This window comes from Ahaetulla prasina, chromosome 4 (assembly GCF_028640845.1).
Source record: "Ahaetulla prasina isolate Xishuangbanna chromosome 4, ASM2864084v1, whole genome shotgun sequence".
Classification (NCBI taxonomy): domain Eukaryota; kingdom Metazoa; phylum Chordata; class Lepidosauria; order Squamata; family Colubridae; genus Ahaetulla; species Ahaetulla prasina.
This window is the reverse complement of record NC_080542.1, coordinates 30936952-30951809: the sequence shown is the minus strand read 5'-3', so window position 1 is coordinate 30951809 and position 14858 is coordinate 30936952. Positions and strand designations below refer to the sequence as shown.

Sequence of the window (14858 nt, the reverse complement as noted above, 5' to 3'; positions counted from 1 at the left end):
AATATGAACAGATAACAAAAGGTCTGGGACAGGAATTAAGCAACTTTTTGTTAGCAATGAGTCCTAATATTAACTATTTTGCATAGGTAGTTCTATGTAAATACAGGTAGTTCTCAATTTAGGACCACAATTGAGCCCAATTGTGTGGGCCGCGGTGTGCCTCAGGCTGTAAGAAGCCTGTTATTAAAACACAGCTGCCTGCAATTACTGCAGGTTCTAGTCCCACCAGGTCCAAGGTTGACTCAGCCTTCCATCCTTTATAAGGTAGGTAAAATGAAGACCCAGAATGTTGCGGGGGGGGCAATAAGTTGACTTTGTAAATATACAAATAGAATGAGACTATTGCCTTACACACTGTAAGCCGCCCTGAGTCTTCGGAGAAGGGCGGGATATAAATGTAAACAAAAAACAAACAAACAATTGAGCCCAAAATTTATGTTGCTAAGTGAAAAATTTGTAAAGTGAGTTTTCCCCCATTTTACTACTTTACTTGCCACATTTGTTAAGTGGATCACTGCAGTTGTTAAATTAATAACATGGTTGTTAAGTGAATCTGGTTTCCCCATTGACTTTGCTTGTCAGAATATCACAAAAGGAGATCACATGACTCAGGACACTGCAGCCGTCATAAATATGAGTCAGTTATCAAGCATCTGAATGTAAATCATATGACCATGGGGATGCTACAATGGTTGTAAGTGTGAAAAATGGTCATGTCACTTTTTTCAGTGATGTTGTAACTTTGAACGGTCACTAAATGAACTATTGAAAGTAGAGGACTACCTGTATTTGCAATGTAGTGCAGTGCATAAGAAATTTTTGTTTCTTTCTAAGTGAAATCAGACTATAGCTCTGTTTCTATCTTGCATGCAAATAAGGAACTGAGAATCAGGAACTAATAACCAATTGGTGTCCTCTAAAACTCTTCATCCTGAAGCAGCTATAGCTGACATCTAACTAAAGTAGGAGAAGCCGTGTGACCCTTTGCGAGTGAAATGGCTCACTTTGTAATGATACACTTACTGGGGCTCTACCTTCTTTGTGAGTATAATTAAAATTAATACTGTGTCTTCTTCAAGGTTGGAGGAGTTTACAATATAAATGAATGTGTATATATTTTTCCATGTATTCAGTCTATGCTTGTGTGCCCTTAAAATGTAGAATGCTGATGTCAGATATGAAGCTTTTTATTAGCTGTAGACACATTTTTCTAACATTGACTCTTCATCCTGGATGTGAGTTTCATTTAACATTCCTTATTTTTTCCTCATGTAAGCTAAACCCTAGAGAACATGAAGTGAAAAGGCAATGTTAAAAAAGTTTAATCAAGGATACTTGCCCAGGATCATTTTAAAGCTTACAAACCTTGACAATTTTTTAAAAATTTTTTTAAAAATTCAATGTTTTATCCTTCTGACTCTTCAAATTATAGAAAGCTAGTCTGAAGAAAATTGCTTTGAATTCAGCACGAGGTATTCATAAGAATGTAGAATCAGAATTGTTGCATCATTTAATTTTAAAAGCATTTTTGTAGTTTTCATGAATGACTTTTTCAAGTGATATGTCTAGATCTAAGGAAGAGTGTAACTCATTTTAATAGCAAGATCTATGTATGTGTATTTTGTTGCAATGTGGAATAGTAGATAGAGACTGGTCACATGTAATTTTTTTAAAAGATTTGTTTTAATGTTATATTTTGAAAAATAATATATGAAAAATAGTAATGAATGCATATCAATTAGTGTTTTATAGAGACATTAACAATCTTGACCCAGGTCAAGATTTGAACATATTATATAAGAGATTTATTTTAATCTTGATTTTATCACTGATATTAATCAACATTTTAGAATAATTCTGAGAATATAATTCAGTGGAAATTATTTATTTATTCATTTATTTTTCAAATTTATACAGCCAGCCACCTCATAAAAAAGTGAGCCAAAAACAACTTTGAGCTATATACATCAAGGTTCAAAAAATACTACACAAATTTAAATTATTATTAATAAAAAACATTCAAAACACTAAAATTTTACAAACACAGCTAAGAAAAAAATTAAATAATGGGGGAAGGGATGTCATATCATTAATTTCCCAGTTTCCTGGAGTCCCCAGCCCTGATGGCACAACCAGATTTTGATTTTCAGAAAATTACGAGATACATATATTAGACTACGTTAATCTAATCTAGTTCTTATTTAATAGAACTGATCTTGGACAATTTAGTACAGCAAAGATTTAAAAAAAAAATAGAACAGTGTATACCAAGGATGCATATTTCACTTCAAAGTCATTTGCACTTCATAAAGCTATGTGAAAATTTGGATAAAATATCTTTTCAAGCAATCTTTTTCAATGGGGAAATCATTTCAGTTTTTTAGTGCATAAAACCAGTGAAACTCCACAAGGTTATGAAGTGCTAAATCTAATTAACACTAATTCTAATAAATATATTATCATATAAGCTTTTTGTGATTTCTAATAATGCAAATATCAGGTTTTCCTTGCTAATATCTCTTTTCCATTTTAAAGGTATTCACTTTACAAAACAAGACAGCTGTAGTGCCCCAGGTGAGTTTTGCCCATATGTTCCTTTATTATAGAAGAGTTGCTCTTTCCCCAAAATTGTTTCACATTTCCTTATTTTACATTTTACATTTCATTTACCCTCACTTGCCAACTGCAAATTTTTCTGGACAGAAGAATTCAGAAAATCATTTCTGGTAGTTCTTCCCCTAAACCATCTACTTTTTCCTGGATCTTCCTTTTTTAACAGAACTAGTGACACATTGTACCATCACTTCTCCAGTTCTTTGAATCTCCAGGCACTTGATACAAAAAGGATTCTGTGATACACATAGTATTAATATGAAAACTGGAATAATTGGAACAATGTTAATCATACTAAGACCTGGCATAATGAAATCCCAGAATCTTGTTCCTTTTGTGCTACTAAAATACTTGAAAACCAGATCTACTTTATGAATTGAATATCACCTAAATTTTGATCCAAGCATATAAAAACTTCAGGGAATTTGACACTCAGGGAAAATAATAAACGAATCAAAATTTTAAAATGAATCTCCTTAATTAATTTTGTTTTGTTATTAATCTCCCCAGGTAATCTTACTGCACCTCAGATGTTTCTGAACACTTCATCCAGTGATGAAGGAGATGTAGTGTTGGTGAAATGTAAGTTACTTCCAATATCAAAGTTTTCCCGGGTAATTTTGTGTAAAGATGGAAAAGAAATGAAAATTGAGAAACAAATTGACAGTATATTTGCATATAACTTCTATTACAAAATATCAGAACATGGTGCAGGACAGATTTCCTGCATGTTCCAGTTCAAGGATACCAACAACCAAGTGAGGAATTCTGGTCTGAGTAACATCAAAGTTCTAGGTAAGTATAAAACTCCTTTTAAAAAAATCAATATTTTTTAAATTGGTGAACTAAAAATATATCTTCCTTCCTTTACTGTTATGCAATATAGATCTGAAATTCATAGTCTGTTGGTGTCATTTAATCTTAAACATCAAGTTGCAAAAGTTTCTTTAGGTCAAAAGGGATATTTTCTGTTCAAATATTATAAAATCACAAACACTAGAATGTGTATCCTCTACAAAAATGTTTTATTAATTTTTATGGATTTAAATTTAATTATAACTGGCTGACGTAACTGGCTGACCAACCACATTCAACGTGTAGTCCTCAATGGAACTACATCCACATGGAGGGAAGCATACAGTGGAGTACCCCAAGGCTTTGTTTTAGGCCCAGTACTCTTCAACATCTTAATCAATGACTTGGACGAGGGGATAGATGGGGAACTCATCAAATTTGCAGATGACACCAAGCTGGCAGGAATAGCCAATATTCCAGAAGATAGGCTCAAAATACAGAAGGATCTTGACAGACTTGAACATTGGGCGCTATCTAACAAAATGAAATTCAACAGTGAAAAAAGTAAGGTTCTACATTTAGGCAAAATTACTGCAAGTTCAAGTCCCACCAGGCCCAAGGTTGTTTCAGTCTTCCTTTCTTTATAAGATAGGTAAAATGAGGACCCAGATTGTTAGGGGCAATAAAAGTTGACTTTGTATATAATATACAAATGGATGAGACTATTTCTTAACACAATGTAAGCCGCCCTGAGTCTTCGGAGAAGGGCGGGATATAAATTCAAATTAAAAAGAAAAACCAAAATGCACAGGTACCATACATGTGGTACCTTGCTCAATAGTAGTTACTGTGAGAGGGATCTTGGAGTCCTAGTGGACAACCATTTAGATATGAGCCAACAGTGTGCAGCAGCTGCCAAAAAAGCCGACACAGTTCTGGGCTGCATGAACAGAGGGATAGAATCAAGATCACATGAAATGTTAATACCACTTTATAATGCCTTGGTAAGGCCACACTTGGAATACTGCATTCAGTTTTGGTCGCCATGATGTAAAAAAGATGTTGAGACTCTAAAAAGAGCAGCAAAGATGATTAGGGGACATAAAACATATGAACAACGGTTGCAGGAACTCTGTATGTCTAGTCTAATGAAAAGAAGAACTAGGGGAGACATGATAGCAGTGTTCCAATATCTCAGGGGTTGCCACAAAGAAGAGGGAGTCAAACTATTCTCCAAAGCACCTGAGGGTAGAACAAGAAGCAATGGGTGGAAACTAATCAAGGAGAGAAGCAACTTAGAACTAAGGAGAAATTTCCTGTCAGTTAGAACAATTAATCAGTGGAACAACTTGCCTGCAGAAGTTGTGAATGCTCCAACACTGGAAATTTTTAAGAAAATGTTGGATAGCCATTTGTCTGAAATGGTGTAGGGTTTCCTGCCTGGGCAGGGGGTTGGACTAGAAGACCTCCAAGGTCCCTTCTAACTCTGTTATTATTATTATTATTTACTTTATTCATTAAACATGAAACTCAGCCAATATTCAAAAATGCATCAGAAATATCATTGACTGGTGCTAATGGTTGATATGATGATGATGATGATGATGATAGGTTTCATTGTTACAAACAGCTTTCTCAGTATTACCAATCCTTTTATCCAGGCAGGACAATAAGTCCATTATCTGATATTGTGAGGTGTTTAGTCAGACTTAAGATCCTGGTTATTAGTAGTTTAGATTTTTCTCCAGCAGGAACATTCTTTTCATTTGGGCTAGTCTTCATTTTTTTTAAGAAAAGTTTTTATTTTCCATAATAATTCCAGTGATTTGGCCAGTCTACAATACAATCAATTATCCAACAATTAATCATTCCCTTAAATTGTACTCAATCGAACCTGCCCAGCCGCCCCTCCCTTCCTTAATCCTTTCTACCCTTCTCTACCTTCTACTTTCCCCATCCTTCCTCCTCCTCACTTTCCTCCTTCCTCTCCTCCTTCCTCCTTCCCACTTCTCATTTCCACCCTTTCTAACCCTCTCACTTCCCCTCCTTCTTCTCCTCCTATCCCTTCCCCTTCCCTTCTTTCCTACCTACTTTCTTCCTTCTCTCTTCTCCTCTCTCCCTACCCTTTCCATTCTGGAGTGGTTGCTGAGCAGGCCCGACTTTACACCATTCCAGCATATTTAGTTCTTCAATTATTCCTGTACATTGGCAATCAATCAGTTTGTAGTTGGGCTAGTCTTCATTTTTTGTAACACTTGACTTTAAAAAAATTTTTTTTTTGCAAGCAATGAGTTGAGAGCTTTAGGGATTGCAGTCTACCCCAATTCCATAAAACATGAGCCCAATAACAAGCTGGTAGTTACACCAAGATATACACCAAGTCATATATCTCAATCTTAACATTCCTTACATCTAGAACTGAGCATAAGATGAAAACCATTTAGCAAGGGTTTGGGGTTTTTTTGGATCTTTTTAAATTAAAAATAATTCTTAAAAAGTGAGAAGTCCCCTCAGGTTTATCCTCAACTCAACTAAATATGGCACAAACATGTCCTATAAATTTCTTTTGTTGTGGGGGAATGGTTTTAGTCTCATACCCAGCACTTACAATTTAACCTTAAGATGTCTTATTGATCAATTTAGGCTGCTGACACCATGACCTCCTATCCCCTCCATCACTGGGCATTATCCTTCATAGACACTTTGATTTTATTGGTATGAATGATTGGATACTGGATTTCTTCAGAAGCATCTACCAACATTAGAGTTTGTTCAGTTCTATGTGGGTTTAAATATATATGGAGGGAGATGCTTTTTAAATCACAGACATAATGGTAATAATAATGATAATATCCTTGAAGCATTATCTCTGAAAAAATCAGGTTCTGACTTATATTAGATTTTTACTTTTTTTTATTCAAAAAGTTTTACAAAAAATTTTTTCCCTTTCCCCCAGCCCCCCTCCCCTCTCCCTTCACAAACCCCCCTCCCCCCTGACTTCCCGGAATAAACACAAGGTATAGATAAAAATAAAGCAAACTTATGCTAAAAAAAATTTTCCCCCAAAACTATTATACCAATTTTCCCTCTCTAGCTCTGACTTCCTCCTTACATAACCAAAATCCTTCCAAAAAAAAAGAATTAACAGTAATAAAATATATAAATCAATAAAGCAGATTAATTCTAAAATATTTAAAACCAGGTAATGCATAAAAATCTAATCCAATTCAGAAAATATCTCCCTTATAGTTTCTATAACCATATAATTTTCCCCCCAAATCTTTCTTACATAAGATCTTTCAAGAATATTCTATTTACAATTCAGTACAACACATTATATAATTTCAATACAAAAAATTACAGTATCTATTCAACTTTAGTCCTTCCTCGTCAAAATCCAATATAAATCCAAATATTTAGTCTTTTATGATAGATGTGAAACATATAATCAACCCATTTCTTCCAGATCTTTCTCACATATAGCCTTTCAGGAATGCTTATATTTTTATCTGTTAATATTTCAAAAAAAGCTTCTTTCAAGGATAATACTTTTATCTTTTGCCATTTTTTTTGATACATTAGTCTCTGTCTTTCCTTCATTACTCCTTTTAAAAAGTCAATCACAATATTTCCTAGTAGTTCCTTATGTCCAACAATCCACAAGTTACTGCCATATATTCCATCAGTCCGGAAAGAGAACTCTTGGAAAGCATTAATCCTGTGAATTTTTCCGGTTTGGGACGCAGCCTCTTGTAACACAGATTCAGGCATTTCATCTAAACTTTTTAAGAAAAGCCTCTTTACATCATCTTGTTTATTCACGATCAAATCTTCATTTTTATCCGTTTTTGCTTGCACCTCCATTCCATATTCCAAGTACTGATTACACTGGTTAATTTTCTCCAAGCTCTCATCCAAAACGTCCCCATTTTTTATCAATTTGTATTTTTGAATAATTAAATACATTCTTTCTGTATAATCCTGTATAAAGTCATGAATCCATTCTTCTGAAAGAACCTCCATAGCAAAGTTCTTGCTGAGAATCCCCTTATGAAATACTTAAACAAACTAATATAATCCAACAGCCCACAGTCCAACACAATAAGATAAAGTCTCCATTCACTTTCACTTTCTCAGCAAGTAAACACGATTTTTCCTTTAAGTATAGGAGAGCTCAATTCATTACAATCCACAAATAATGTTTCCTAGCTTCTTAGTTACGCAGCTTGCTCCTTTCCACTTTACTTCACTTTACTTTCACTTCCTCTCAAACGCCATTTTAAACAGTCAGTTAAAGCAAGGGGAAAAAAGGTTTCTCTTTTTAAAAGGTGGAAGTCAGGAAATCAAAAATACTTGCAATCCAATAATTGTTCACTCATGCTTCTTCCGTCTACATATAGAAATCCACAAAAAGAAATCAATTGAGCAGAGGTGGACACCTTCCTCTTTTCCTGCTTTTGCAGGAGCGCGCTGACGACCGGAGATTAAAGCAGGATTCAATGGGATTCAACCCTTCGGGACTCTGCATAACAAAAACAAAGCCCCTAGGGGAATCTATCACTCCCCCCGCTGCTCTATTCTCTCTCTTTCAACCAAAGAGGGAATTTGAAGCTGGAAACAGCTGTTCTTCGCTGTTTTCACCGGCTTTTACGACATCCAGTGCGGAGTGCCTTAATTAGGCACCCAGCGAGAAGGTGGCGCCGACCGGAAGTCTAGATTTTTACTTTTATATCTATTTTCGTATATTTGATATTGCCAAAGACCAGTTTCTATTTTTGGAATATAGGAATATAACCAGATTTTTGGGGAGGAGGTGAAACTGAAGCTTGTTTTGAATTTGTTTCCCTCAGACAGCTATGCCCTAAATGATTTGCATTTGTGAACATTGAAAATTCTTTTTAGAACTTTGGGATTTTCTGTTAAACAAAGTGTTAAAAACCTGCTATCAATGTTTATGAGATCTCATTATCATATATAGCAAAAGATGAATGATGAATATATGTATAAATTTCTGTTCAAATTACAGGTGATAGACGTCCATCACATGTTCTAAGTAAGTGATTCTTACATTTTTATAAACTTGTATTTCTTCTGGCTATATTGGTGCTCACTTTCTTGTCATAGAAAAGATAATTTCTGAAAATATCAGAACTTAAACATGGAGAATCAGCAGCAATAGCAAATTAACTCTCTCTCCTCTGTCTGTCTGTCTGTCTGTCTGTCTCTCTCTATCTATCTCTCTATCTCTCTATCATCTTCTCCTTAGTATTTCCCTGATTAGGGTATTATTTACCTGCTGTCAGTTCTGACTTATATGGGTGCTGGAGAGGATTGCCATTTTTTACATCTCTTTGCTGTCTTTTTCTCCTGTAATTTCTCTTCAATATAGAATGATTTGTGTCATTTTTTCTATCTTCAGACTTAAAAAGTCTTGGAATTTCAATATTTGCCATTTTGATGTTGGCTGCAGTATTCTACTTGTTGAAGGAAAGAGGTGATTTTTAAATCATTTGTCAAATTTAAAACTAAATAGTGCTCTGTCTAAGGAGTTGCTTGCTTTGAAGAGCAGATTTTCCCTTTGTTTGACAGGTAATGAAGTACAAATGTCTTTTCAAGGGCTGAAGACATATTTTTAAAATATTTCTGCTGATTTTTTAGTAATTAAGGAGCTCAACCTCACCTATTCTTGCAACTATAAAAGGATAAAGGTGTTTTGCACACTTTATATCTAATTTAATGCACTGGGATTAGAGATAGATCACATATCATGCAATAAAAAAAATATTCTTTTCCTTTACTCAGGTGTAATAAAATGGAGCTCAACCAAGTAAGTGTAAAGACAACCTAGAGTTAATTAGTTATATTACCAATTTAAAGATTGTTTCATTAGTGTTATATTTAAAAAAAGTAAAACAATTATTTAAACATAAGAAAAGCTTTGATGGACAAGTCCATCTGTTCTAGGATTCAATATTAGACAGTGATAAAACACATCAATCTGCAAAGCTCATGAGGTTGGGAAAAATAATGATAACTTACTCTCTCTCTCTTATAAATAAGTAAAATGTAATGAATGTTTTAAATTCATTTTATTGTAGGAAAAAATATCCATTATGTTATTCTTATATATGTGTCTGTTCATATTCTAAGCCTATCATAGTCTCCATAAATCCTGATAAATTTTTAACAGGGCATCCTTACTGTTTTGGACCACAAGGAAAGCCTTACCATTTGTTATAAAGAACCATTTTTTCATGTTGTTGGGAGAGAGAGAGAGAGAGAGAGAGAGAGAGATTTTCCATTAAATATACCATCTTGTCCTATAATTGAGTAGAAAATTACTCAGTATATTGTGCTGATCTTTAATTTGTGTAGCAGATCATAAAGTAACTGCTTTATAATCACACAAGCACAACTGAATGAGGAATTATGAAATTCACATGCATCAAAATTGTTCAGGTTATCCCAAAACGTTTTCATAAATTTAATGAATTGTTAACATGTCATAGTTGCTAATTATATGCAATATATTTAAGCTGTAACCTTTTTTGCATAACCATCCTTTCCCTCTCTCCCTCCCCAACCCTTTGTTTCATCCTAATTTAAGTGTCTTATCAAGTTAGTCACTCTGCATCTGATGAAGTGAGCTACAGCTCACAAAAATATATGTCTTTTGGATTAGGCTGAAAAAGTGCTACTAGTTTTCCCTGTATCTGTGCTTTTTATTTCCAGTTTGAAATTAAAGTTTCCCATCAAACCTGGATTGCCATTCCAACTTCATTAATCTATTTTTTACTTTTCAGAGACCAACATGAATCCAATATTGCCATAGAAATGGAAAACCAATCAAGTAAGGATGTACAATGAAATCCACTCTTTCTATCCTTTTTAATTCACATTTTCCAACTGATATTGGACTATTCACAGTCTAGAAAGGAAATAAATGAATTTCTTTTCTGTTCATCATCATGGGAAGACAGAAATATATTAGTTCCTGTGGTCACATATTGGAAGGGGTTTCTGCAAGGTTTCTCAAAATAGAAAGTGCAGATAGGTCTTACAATACAGATGTAGACCAAAGTTCTATTTCTTGGAACTTAAAAACTTGAAAAAAAACCTTCTTAAAATATCCTTCAACGGGTTACTTTGTGGATGGAAACTTTTCAACCAGAAAGTTGAAAGTTGAAGTTTCGACTGTTGATAAGACCACATAACATACTGAAATTATTGATTCATGATCCTGGTACAATTCCTCAAAAATGTTTCTAAATTATCTTATTATATCTCCAATATCAAAATAAATTTTCTTTTTTCACAAAAAAAAATTAATTCTTTAAAATTAATTTCAAAGTTTTAATTTTCAGAATCAAATATTCCAATATTTAAATTTTTCTGTAGGTGAATCTTGTCTTGCTTTTTGCTGCTTATTTTAAATTCTTAAAGCTACAAAGATTTCGTTTCATTTTCTTACATTGATTGAAGACATTCACTCAATGTTTCCAGTCTTATCATTTTAAAAGTATCTAACTTCTTTAAAGCAGTTAAATAGGAAATTTCCTAAAGTGATTAGCAAAGGAAGTGCAAACTTAGTGTCCTTTAAAAGCTTGGATTGAGGTTGGAGTAAGGATGGTAAATTCCATCATCTCCTTGTTCTCCCACCATCTGGAATCCACTGCTTTGCAATATCCTTGTAAGGAGCAATATTACAAGGATATTGTATTACATTGCAGGTAATCTCATATCTTCTCTCTCTCCAGAGACAGTCAAAGGATCTGATCTGCTTATTGGCTCTTTTTCTTAGCCATAAATATCAGATTTGTGGAGTTATCTTCAATCCACCATATTGCTGAGGAAATCCCTCACTAAAATGACAGATTGAAGACACAAAAAGATGTCAGTACACATACTGTATGAATCACATAACATGAAAAGATGCATAGTTATAGATTTGAAGAAAGAGTTTAACTCAGCTCTTCCAAGGATAATTAAGGATAAAATCTGGAGTCTAAGGTAATAAATCACACTATTTAAGGATTACGCAACCAAGTATATAACAATAGGTATATTGTTAACTATGTTCTGACTAGTTCAAAAAATGTTAATATTTTATTCTAATTTGAAAGGATTAAAGTGTTTAGAAAAACTTTGGGAGGGGGGAATACCATTCATATGGGAAAGACTCTACAGATTGCTTTTTTTCCCTCATCGAAGAGAAAAAAAATGACTTAAGAGAGTCATAAACTCAATCAAGTTTATCTATTTTCATGGAGTACAGCACAAGATAAATGTTAAATTCACATCAAAATGATGATTGTTTACTAACAGATGTGCTGTTTTATCCTAGAGGACCAACCAACTGATACTTTAAATGAGAGTGATTTTCATGGCAATGCTTCACATACATATGCAGAAATAGCTTCCAATCAGTTCGGCAGCTCTTATTGTCATGTGAGTACTATAGTGTTGCTTTATCGCAAGACTGGGACACCTGGGCAGGAGACAAGAACCATATGCGATAAGAATGTAGAAAACAAACAGTTGATGTAAATTTGGTAGTCCAAATCTTCTTCAAAGTTAAGCTAATTAAGTAATGCCCAGCCCATTAAGGTGTTTTGCTTGCACAGTCATCAAGGAAAAGTTGCTCTTTCATTGCCAAAGCTTGGCAGCACAAAAGCCTAAGTGTTAATGAGCTAAAGTATATACACTATGTATAGACACTTATAAAGTATATAAGTGTATAAAGTATATACACTTGGGCAATGATAAAAAGGTTAGTTACATTACCATTGTTGTCACTGTACTACTTCAAAGGATCATCAGGATATTAGTCATTTTATGGAGTAAGTGGGAAGAGTTTTATTTTCAAAATGAGGATTTTGACACAGTTAATGTGATTGTGCACCATCAGAATCATTGCAGCTGTTTGATTGAATTAGTCTTTGGCTAAGTTAAAATCACAGTGACCACAGGGGCAATCAATTAAATTTCTTCTAAAAATGAATCACCCACTGCTTCATTTTTACAATATTTATAACCTTCACTTATTTGGAGTTAGCAAAAAAAGCCTGCAATGAAGGAAATGGGTAAATTAAATATTAAGATTAACTTTGCACAGTAGGTTCAATGGATCATAATCAAAAGCTCCATCGTCTTTTAAAAATGCAGTGTTAACAATGATGTGAAAAGAAATGAAATCCCAACAATTTAGGGATTGTTCTGGTTCTTTTTGCAATAAACAGAATAAGTATGCAGGGAGTGGTAATGGTGTTGAAAAGGGAGGATATGTATACAAACAGAGAGGACAGCAATATTTCTGGTGAGTTTTTTACCAGCCTAGGCATATGTTAAAAACAATGACATCATATATTCATTGTTTTATGTAGAAGACTTGAATAATATCCATATTATACACTACAAATGGGACGTGGTGGCTCAGGGGCTAGGACGTTGAGCTTGTCAATCGAAAGCTCGGCAGTTCGGTGGTTTGAATCCTAGTGCTGGCGTGTAACGGGGTGAGCTCCCATTACTTGTCCTAGCTTCTGCCAACCTAATAGTTTCAAAAGCATGTAAAAATGCAAGTAGAAAAAATAGGGACCACCTTTGGTGGGAAGGTAACAACATTCCGTGTGCCTTTGGCATTGAGTCATGCCAGCCACATGACCATGGAGAGGTCTTCGACAGCACTGGCTCTTCAGCTTTGAAACGGAGATGAGCACCGCCGCCTAGAGTTGGCAACAACTAGCACGTATGTGCGAGGGGAACCTTTAGCTTTTATACACTACAATCCCAGGCAGTTCACAAAAAGATAAAAACCTACAAACGAAAGCAAACAAAAAAACCATATGGTATCTTGATAGCATTGTACAAACAATTTAATCTGCATTTACGGTGTGATAATACAAATAATATATTGTAGGTCAAGTGCATATTTTGAGTAATTAAGTCATTATACAACTGATGTTAATTCATACCAAAAATGTCCAAAAATCTTATAATGAAGAACTCTGACTTCAACTTTGTTGAACTCTGGGGTTCAACAAAGATAATTACTTTATGTAGACTGGAAAAATATCTACACTCCTGATCTTGAAGAAATAATTCTTCAAGTGTATGCTCTTTTTTAATTTTGTATTTGTCTTTCTTCTCTAAAAATGAAAAGATGGACAAATATGTTTCTAACATAAGCATTTATTTCTATGTTATTCCATAATAGCAAAGTAATTAGCAATGAGTGTCAGATTGAAAATGTGTATAAAGTTGTGTTTTTTTCTAGATTTTCTAAATTTATAGAGTTTACCATTACATATTAACCACTGGTTTTTGTGGTTTGTTCTCTGATATACTTCTGCATTCCTTTCTTTGGAAGAAAACCCATCATATGATGCACTTCTATGTTAACATAGGATTAGCCTGTAAATATGTAGATTCATATACTTATGGGGATGGTGTCTCCTGTATTATATAGATCATAGCTTCCATCAGGTTTGTTTTGTTTTATTTGCATTTTTGGTTTCCAAAGCTTAGCCATGGGAACAAATATTCATCTGACATTTATTTGATTCATTTTAAGGCAAAGAAAACTCAAGAGACCCCAGACATGCTCTACACTTCAGTAACAAAAGTTAAAAAAACATGATATTCCAAGATTGTGTGAGGTCAGTATAATGCACTGCAACTTTGAATTTGGCTTGTTAGATTAAAATACTAAGAACTTTAGATTGAAATTTTAAAAATGTTCTTTATTTCATTATTAGTCATAGAGTTAGCAAAATGTTGGCTGACTGGCTTTGAAATTTTTATTCACCTACCAAATCTTTCTCAAGGACCTGGGATTTTTTTATTATATTATTTACTATTATTTTTACATATTATTATTAATTATGTATCATATATAATGTCCTTTTATTTATTATTTAGGAAGAACAATGATTTTCAGCTACCAGGGTTCAATTTTCAAAACAATCTTGTGACTATGAGGACAATAGCAAACCCTTCCAAGTATTGTCAAGAAAACCGGAAGAATATATTCATTAGTAACCAGGATTTGAATTTGAGTTTTAATTTAATCTATTACAACTCTGTGAAAGCTGGATTTACTATTAAATGATAAATGAGCAGAGCACAAGAAATGCAAAAATCTATCTACTATTTACTATTGAACTCACCCCATTCCTAAGAGGTGTGTAAGGGGCGTGCATAAGAGCACCAACGTGAGGTGCCTCGGAGCCGACCTCTGCCCCCCCGTCAACACCGTCTGCGACCGCTGAGAAGTCTAATAGGACCAGGGCAGAGGAACAACCCCTATCCCTGGCCCTCCAGAGATCATCCACCAACGCGACCAAAGCCGTCTCAGTGCTGTAACCGGGCCGGAAACCGGACTGGAACGGGTCTAGATAGACAGTTTCATCCAGGTGTAAGGGAAACTGATATGCCACCATACTCTCTACAAC

At 34.3% G+C, this 14858-nt stretch overlaps 1 protein-coding gene across 2 annotated transcripts; it reads left to right on the top strand.

The window, feature by feature from the left end:
* The first annotated feature begins 946 nt into the window (after nt 1–946).
* LOC131198493 (uncharacterized) lies at nt 947–14586 on the top strand. Of its 2 annotated transcripts, XM_058183200.1 has the most exons (10): nt 947–1041; nt 2536–2574; nt 3124–3408; nt 8435–8461; nt 8828–8902; nt 9211–9235; nt 10212–10258; nt 11753–11856; nt 13979–14063; nt 14326–14586. In XM_058183200.1, the coding sequence occupies exons 1-9, from the start codon at nt 996–998 to the stop codon at nt 14042–14044; spliced, it is 714 nt and encodes a 237-aa protein (XP_058039183.1). In that variant the 5' UTR covers nt 947–995; the 3' UTR covers nt 14045–14063; nt 14326–14586. The 2 variants fall into 2 exon arrangements, with proteins under 2 accessions (XP_058039183.1, XP_058039185.1); XM_058183202.1 differs by lacking the exon at nt 8828–8902.
* Nucleotides 14587–14858: the final 272 nt, after the last annotated feature.

What these genes read in the sequence shown, in the direction of transcription:
- LOC131198493 (XM_058183200.1), top strand. Translation starts at nt 996, where the DNA reads ATGGCTCACTTTGTAATGATACACTTACTGGGGCTCTACCTTCTTT. An exon ending in GAGTAACATCAAAGTTCTAG is followed by an intron (nt 3,409 to 8,434) that starts GTAAGTATAAAA and finishes TTCAAATTACAG; the next exon opens with GTGATAGACGTCCATCACAT. An exon ending in AGAAATGGAAAACCAATCAA is followed by an intron (nt 10,259 to 11,752) that starts GTAAGGATGTAC and finishes GTTTTATCCTAG; the next exon opens with AGGACCAACCAACTGATACT.